Source organism: Rhynchophorus ferrugineus, unplaced genomic scaffold, assembly GCF_030347505.1.
Source record: "Rhynchophorus ferrugineus isolate W39M unplaced genomic scaffold, kcgeb_rfMv2 rfM7, whole genome shotgun sequence".
Taxonomy (NCBI): Eukaryota; Metazoa; Arthropoda; class Insecta; order Coleoptera; family Curculionidae; genus Rhynchophorus; species Rhynchophorus ferrugineus.
The window spans coordinates 2,285,642-2,294,149 of record NW_027472586.1 but is presented as its reverse complement, the minus strand read 5'-3'; the positions used below and the strand labels follow the sequence as shown (position 1 = coordinate 2,294,149).

Here is an 8,508-nt window from a genome sequence, read left to right as displayed (position 1 = left end):
CTTTTTACTAACGAGGCTTTATCTCGACTGGATTTAGAGCTTAACATGGGCTTCGAACCACGGTCATCCGCATTAAGCCATCATCCCAGAAGACATCCGGTCTTGCCCGGCCTGGTTACTGACGTGACTAGGATCAATTTCCTTGTCGGATTTTACACTCTTGTCTGGGGACAATTACAAATGTGAAACAATCACAAATATAAACTTACGACCATGCCCCAGCTGGATTCGAACCCGCGACTATCGCAACAGCAGGATGACCGTCCTGTCGCCTTTACCACTGCACCAACCAAGCCGGCATTATTGCCAATTTTGAAGGATAATTTCACGGAGCTCTCTTCCGCGTACTGTTTTTTTGACAGCGTTGCCAACTTGCGCAAAATTTCCTAATTTGCGGGGAATCTCAGGTCGACTGGGTAGCACCCCCAATTATTTGGGAAAAATACGTGTATTCTGATATCTCATAATACATATAATATCAACGAGTGGTGAGCACATGAATTACATGAAGACTTAGATATGCTTTTATTGATGGTGAATGGTAATGGTGAACTGAACGGGAGCTACTTACTATTGATACCGCTGACGTTATGATTCATAACATTACACTTCATTCCATATTATGATAAAATAAAAAATAAATATCATTCAAACAGTTGAGACTTGTTACATTCCTTAATATAATTTTGTGGAGAATTTGATGGTCATCAGCAATTTTTTCCCTCCTATTTGGGGAATTTGACTGGAATTACCCTTACTTAACTTTAGATTACCCTTATTTAACCCTTCTGGCATGAAAAATGTTAGGTATTTTGAATCAACTAGGTTTCTAGCTGCTTATACCTAATAGGAAAATACAATAGAAGCAAAAAGGCTACCTCACAGTTTTTTATTACTTGTTAGGCAAAAGAAGATAAGTTATCTGTGACGTATAGTAACTGGACATGAAATGTTGATCTAGTGCGACGATCCCAAACAGAAAAAGTCACGGGTTCTGCCAGGAGAGCCATCCATATCGATCCCGAAACGGAATATTCATCACCAATGTGTCTTGGTCTACATATGGTGGGATCAGCAAAGTATAGTGCATAAAACTTTTACTTGCACTGATCTACCAATATCAGTTGAGAAAATTAAACGACATAGTGTTACAAGAAATACCAGTGTAGCGACCTTGAGGCATGTCGAATTTTACATCGTGGAATAACGGTCTACAAAATACCCATAAATCTAATCCCAGATGTTGTACACGGGCGGGGTGCCAGCAGTGCCAACTAGAATCCGATAACGAATAGCTGGCAACCCCGAGACGTTTATCTGGGATGTGATTGAAGGGTATTTCCATTGATTCAGTACTCGACCATCGTTTGGTTTAGACGTGCTACCTTCGACTGCCCAAGCCTCGTCTCCAGGTAACACCGCTGCCATCACTTTTATCTTTTTTGTATCTTTTTTCACATTTTTATATTACACTAAACCAGCAATGGTGAGTAACAGATGTAAAGCCGTCATCAGGATATATGGAAGCACCTAATATTTTATAGAAACATAAACTCATTCAAGTCTCATCGAAGACATTGTTTTATTTCATTGAACATAATGACACATGAATAATTTTTCAACACGGCTTCCTAAAGGACTTTCCAGCGAACCTCGCGTTGGGTCCGAGCTCCTCCTCGATCCTCATGATCTGGTTGTATTTCGCCAGACGTTCCGACCTACAGGGGGCACCCGTTTTGATCTGACCGGTGGACAATCCCACCACCAGGTCCGCTATTAGCGTGTCTTCAGTCTCCCCCGATCTGTCAAAGGTAACATTGAGAGAAAAGTGGTACCGAGAGCAAGAGAAAAGGGGAAGGTTTCACCTATGAGACACCATGGTTCCCCAACCGCTCTTCTTCGCCAGTAAATGGGCTTTGATTGCTTCGGTAATGGTACCGATTTGATTTACCTTCAACAACAGGCAGTTGCAAGCATCCTTCTCGATTGCAGTTTGGATTCTCTTGGGATTGGTCACTAAAAACGCAACAGATCACGATTTAGCTCACATTTTTTGGATGTATTATAATTTCCGAACTTTATGCGACAAAAATCTCTATTATAACATATCGAGCTGGGCCAAAGATAATCGACCAGGACGACTGGGACAACATGGCTCCATCATTTCACTCCGAAGTACAATCGACAGTCATCCGAGTGGAATGTACACGATGAACCCGCTCCAAAGCGTGGAAAAACGCAAAAATCGGCTGACAAGGTGATGGCGTCTGTATTTTGGGATGCGCAGGGAACAATATTCATTAACTACCTTGAAAAGGCAAGGACCATTAACGCGACTATTACATAGCGTTATTGGACCGTTTGAAGGACGAAATCGCATTTGAAGGAAAAGAAAGTGCTGTTTCACCAGACAAGGCACCATGTCACAAGTCAGTAAAAACGATGGGAAAAATCCATGAATTGGGCTTCTAACTGCTTCCTCATCCACCGTATTCTCCAGATCTGGCCGCCAGTGATTATTTCCTGTTCTCAGATCTCAAAAGAATGCTCGCTGGGAAGAAATTTTCGTCGAATGAAGAGGTGATCGCCGAAACTGAGACCTATTTTAAGAACAAATTGTACTACAAAAAGGGTATCTTTTACTAATTAACTATAACTAATTTTGGCAAAAAAATGTGTTTTACTATGGTTGGCCGGGGACTTTTCAATTGAACTGTTATATCAGAACTAAAAAAAACAAAGCACAATGAGGTATGGTACATAGTACATTTGTAATGACAATCTTCATAAAGACCTGATAAAAACTATCGATAACTTTATCAAGAACTTTGCCCGAAGACATAAACAGAGCCCATCAATTTTTAGGTTCTCCAGGTCCTAGATAGTGATGGCCTAATCAGAGGATTAAAGAGAGTAAAACCACTTGATCAAATTAAGTGAAGTTACCAGCAAAACTCAGTGAACATTAAAAATAGTGACATATGTGTTAAACCCAAAACGTCTTTCAATTAATTAATCGAAAGAACTTACCGGTCAAGTCATCGCCGACAATTTGTATTTCCGTGCACTTCTTCATCGCCGTCCAGGAATCCCAGTCGTCCTGGTCGAAGGGATCCTCGATCGACACGATGGGAAAGCTCTTGATAAAGTCCTGGTACATCGCCATCAGCTTGTCCCCCTTGATCCACTTCGACTTGTCGCTCTTCGGATTCTTAAAGTCCAAATCGTACACCCCTGGGCGAAAGTTTAAGATGCGACATCAAGTCATCTTTGAAATGTGTGACAAAAAACAACAACCGTTCTTGTAAAACTCGGACGCCGCCACGTCCATTCCGATCTCGATGCGTCCCGTGTAGCCGGCCTTGGCGATTGCGTCGTTGATGATGGAGAGGGCGTCCTTGTTGTTGGTGATGTTAGGCGCGAAGCCCCCCTCGTCCCCCACCGCGGTCGCGTCCAGACCGTACTTGTCCTTGATGATCTTCTTCAGGTTGTGGTAGGTCTCGCTTCCCATGCGCATCGCTTCTTTGAACGAGCAAGCGCCAGTGGGTAAAATCATGAATTCCTATGAAACTCGACAATATATCCCAAATTACAGATAGATACAACAATCTCGATCCAGATATATCCACTGGATATCGATAGTTCCAAGTAAAAGGAAAAATGTGCCCCCAATTTCAGTGCCAACAGAACATCTATTGTCACAAAAAGAAATAAAACATACAGGCAAACATAAAGAATATATGTGTTTAGGGAAAAAACGAAAGAATCCCTGTTCTAGAACGTTCTAGAAGGCAAACTGTTCTAGAATGTATGCATTTTAAGGAATGTTACAATATCACACTAGTTTTTTTTAATAATCTAGTATTCATTGTATAACTTAAAAACAAGGGTTTATAAAAAATTGTTATACAACCCATCGATTGGACATAAATATTTTTATAATCCCTGTAATTTTCATCAGCCTGCGATTATTGGAACAGAAATGACAGTTAAAAAATAGGAAAATGGCCAAAAATCGTAAATATTCACGACTATATGTTATGCATGGAAAAAGTACCAAATTTTTTTAACGACTCAGATCAAGACAACACTCTCAAAATACGTGTAATTTGGGATGAAAGAAACGAAAATCCATGTTGAATTACTGAAAAACCTACAGTTTTTAAGATATACGACATAAACCGAAATCCACTCATTTTCTAAGATTACACTTTTCATTGAATAACTAAAAAAATAAGGGCCATATAAAAATTATTATACAACCATTCGATTCGGCGTAAAATTCTTTACAGTCCCTGTAATTTTAATTAACCTGTAATTATTAGAACAAAAATGGCATTAAAATATCTGAAAATGGCCAAAAATCGCAAATTTTCACGACTATATACATGGAAAAAGTGCCAATTTTTTTTACGACTCAGATCAAGATAAAACTCTCAAAATATATGTATTTTGGGTTGAAAGAAACGAAAATATATATTAAATTACTGTAAAACTAACAATTATTAAGATATACGACGTAAACCGAAATCCACTCATTTTCTAAGATTACACTTTTCATTGAATAACATAAAAAAATAAGGGCCATATAAAAATTATTATACAACCATTCGATTCGCCGTAAAATTCTTTACAATCCCTGTAATTTTAATTAACCTGTGATTATTAGGGCAAAAATGGCATTAAAATATTTGAAAATGGCCAAAAATCGCAAATTTTCACGACTATATACCTGGAAAAAGTGCCAATTTTTTTTACGACTCAGATCAAGATGAAACTCTCAAAATATATGTATTTTGGGTTGAAAGAAACGAAAATATATATTAAATTACTGTAAAACTAACAATTATTAAGATATTGACGACGACGTAAACCCAAATCCACTCATTTTCTAAGATTACACTTTTCATTGAATAACTAAAAAAATAAGGGCCATATAAAAATTATTATACAACCATTCGATTCGGCGTAAAATTCTTTACAGTCCCTGTAATTTTAATTAACCTGTAATTATTAGAACAAAAATGGCATTAAAATATCTGAAAATGGCCAAAAATCGCAAATTTTCACGACTATATACATGGAAAAAGTGCCAATTTTTTTTACGACTCAGATCAAGATAAAACTCTCAAAATATATGTATTTTGGGTTGAAAGAAACGAAAATACATATTAAATTACTGTAAAACTTACAATTATTAAGATATACGACGTAAACCGAAATCCACTCATTTTCTAAGATTACACTTTTCATTGAATAACTAAAAAAATAAGGGCCATATAAAAATTATTATACAACCATTCGATTCGCCGTAAAATTCTTTACAATCCCTGTAATTTTAATTAACCTGTAATTATTAGGGCAAAATGGCATTAAAATATTTGAAAATGGCCAAAAATCGCAAATTTTCACGACTATATACATGGAAAAAGTGCCAATTTTTTTTACGACTCAGATCAAGATAAAACTCTCAAAATATATGTATTTTGGGTTGAAAGAAACGAAAATCCATATTAAATTACCGTAAGACTAACAATTATTAAGATATTGACGACGACGTAAACCGAAAACCACTCATTTTCTAAGATTACACTTTTCATTGAATAACTAAAAAAATAAGGGCCATATAAAAATTATTATACAACCATCCGATTCGGCGTAAAATTCTTTACAGTCCCTGTAATTTTAATTAACCTGTAATTATTAGAACAAAAATGGCATTAAAATATCTGAAAATAGCCAAAAATCGCAAATTTTCACGACTATATACATGGAAAAAGTGCCAATTTTTTTTACGACTCAGATCAAGATAAAACTCTCAAAATATATGTATTTTGGGTTGAAAGAAACGAAAATCCATATTAAATTACTGTAAAACTTACAATTATTAAGATATACGACGTAAACCCAAAACCACTCATTTTCTAAGATTACACTTTTCATTGAATAACTAAAAAAATAAGGGCCATATAAAAATTATTATACAACCATTCTATTCAGCGTAAAATTCTCTATAATTCCTGTGATTTTCATTAATCTGCGGTTATTACAACAAAGATGACGACAAAAAAGCTTGAAAATTGCCAAAAATCGCCAATTTTTAAGAGTATCTATATGAAAAAGTGTAACAGTATATGTGAAAAATGTTACTGATTTATCAGAAATAAAAACAGTTGGGTATTACCTGCATTGCCAGTTTATTTCCAGCGTGGGAACCCCCGTTAATTACATTGAAAGCCGGTACTGGCAGTATCAAAGTTTTGTTACCAGCCAAATCGGCTATGTGCCTGTAAAGCGGCAGACCCCTTTTTGCGGCACCTGCTTTGCATACCGCCAAAGAGATCCCTAACCAAAAGAAAATTTAGCTACTCCATGAATATCTATAATAAAATAAAAATAACTATACCCGATATACGGAGCTCATTCAATAAGTATTTGGACAAATATATAACTGGTAAATATATAAAAACCTTTCAGCATAATTTCCTTTTAGCTTTATATATTTTCGCAAGCCTTTTTATAACTTATTGCAATTCGAAAATGAACATATTTAATGGTCCTCAAAAGTGAGCTATAATTGAATGAATTATATAACTTTGACCATCAAAACTGCAGTGATATGCACCAATAGATAGTCTGGATGGGAGAAACCCTTTCTTCTTTCAAAAATAGCCTTTTCCAGACAAATAAAGACATGTAATATCCCCCACTTTCATCAGAATAAGAAATGTTAATATCATTCGACTACTCTGAAGCCCGTTTGCACTCAAATATAATTGTTATGAGTCTTACTTTATCTCTTGAATCTACATTTCTCAAAAAGTTATGTACCGGTACAAAAAAATCATAAGATTTGCCACGAGAATTAGCTAAAAGTCTCAACTTTCTTGCCCCAACTGACAAACGAAAGACTGACGGATGTCTAGTGAGCCATGATGGTTACCATGAAAATTCAGGTGCTACAAGCGCCATCTCTTAGATTTTCCAACGACTTATTGAACGGTCCTCGTATTTCGGGCCTCGTCCCCAGCGCACTCGACTAACGACAAAAAACAGGAATGTTAAACGATTATTCGGAAGGATAGAATTACCCAGAATCGCGTTGGCTCCGAAATTCGACTTATTTTCCGTGCCGTCCAGCTTAATCATGAAGTTATCGATGTCCTCCTGCTGAGTTACGTCAAAATCCTGTTTCAGCAACTCCGGGGCGATGCTGTTGTTGATATTGTCCACCGCCTTGTTCACCCCTTTGCCCATAAACTGCTCGGGGATGTTATCTCTCAACTCGAGAGCTTCGTGAACACCTACGGCAGATTTATTAGCTGTTTTACTGGTTGCCTAGATGTTCAAAACTATATTAAAACATATATAATTTGGTTCATAAATATAAAGTTAATATAAATTGTAAAGCTAAAATAATATCGCAATAATTCTTCAAAGGTATTAAGAGATAATGTACAATCGTATAATTAACAAAAAAAGTTGGTATATAATTGAAAAACCCAAACATAAATGATAGCAGAAATGCCATAAAACAAGAGTAAAACAATGGATTTGTTTCAACTGTTTTACTGGTTGTCTACAATACGCAAAACTATATCACAATGAAAATAATTTTAAATATAAAGGTAATAATTGGTTAATATAGTAAATTGTAAAGCTTAAATAATTTTACAATAATTATTCAATGGTGTTGGGACTTTCAGTCAGCTATACAAACGTATAATTCTGGTAAATGGTTGACAAGAATAAAATATAAATGACCGCACAAATGCCAGAAAACAAGAATGAAACGAAAGTTTCATCTTTATGACATATTTTAACATAGCTTACTATATTAAATTACAAGAGTCTCCAACTCTCGTATTCTCCGGCTCTTGAATTGGGTGTTCTAAATCTTCTCTCTCTGTTTCAGCACAGTTTTAACAGCAATTAGTTAAGAATTATAATAGATAAGTTCAAAATAAGCTATTTTTGTTAACATGAATTAATGGTTTCATCAGAGACAATATTGACGCATTAGATCAAAATTCCGACGGTTAACTTCTAAGAAGACATGAACAGGCATATTTTAACGAGATATGACTATTATGGATCTAAAATTTCAATTCCTATCACTAGAACCTGTAGCTGATTGTTAGCGATGATAATATTTGATGAATTTCTTGATGAATTGAAAAACATTATGTCATTCAGTGACAGATAAATATTATCCTATTAATGAGAAACATCTGGAACCAATTCGCAGTTCAATAAAATGGTAGTATTAAATTATTAATTACCTGTGCTGGCTCCTGAAGGCACAGCAGCCCTGAACAAACCCAAATCGGCGATAAGGTCAACTTCCACCGTGGGATTCCCCCTGGAATCGTAGATACTCCTGGCGAAAATCGACTTGATGGGCTTCTGGGATTTCTTCTGAGAGTTATCATCTCCAGCCTTAGAACATGACATTTTGAAACGTTTATAGACCAACCGAAAACGACAATTAAATTTAGCGAAAATCAT

At 36.0% G+C, this 8,508-nt stretch overlaps 1 protein-coding gene across 1 annotated transcript; it reads right to left on the bottom strand.

The window, feature by feature from the left end:
• Nucleotides 1-1,565: 1,565 nt before the first annotated feature.
• LOC143200164 (enolase-like) lies at nt 1,566-8,508 on the bottom strand. The gene is made up of 7 exons (XM_076410562.1): nt 8,283-8,508; nt 7,092-7,304; nt 6,185-6,345; nt 3,298-3,562; nt 3,031-3,234; nt 1,866-2,016; nt 1,566-1,802 (listed from the first exon to the last, which is right to left on the bottom strand). The coding sequence occupies exons 1-7, from the start codon at nt 8,506-8,508 to the stop codon at nt 1,619-1,621; spliced, it is 1,404 nt and encodes a 467-aa protein (XP_076266677.1). The 3' UTR covers nt 1,566-1,618.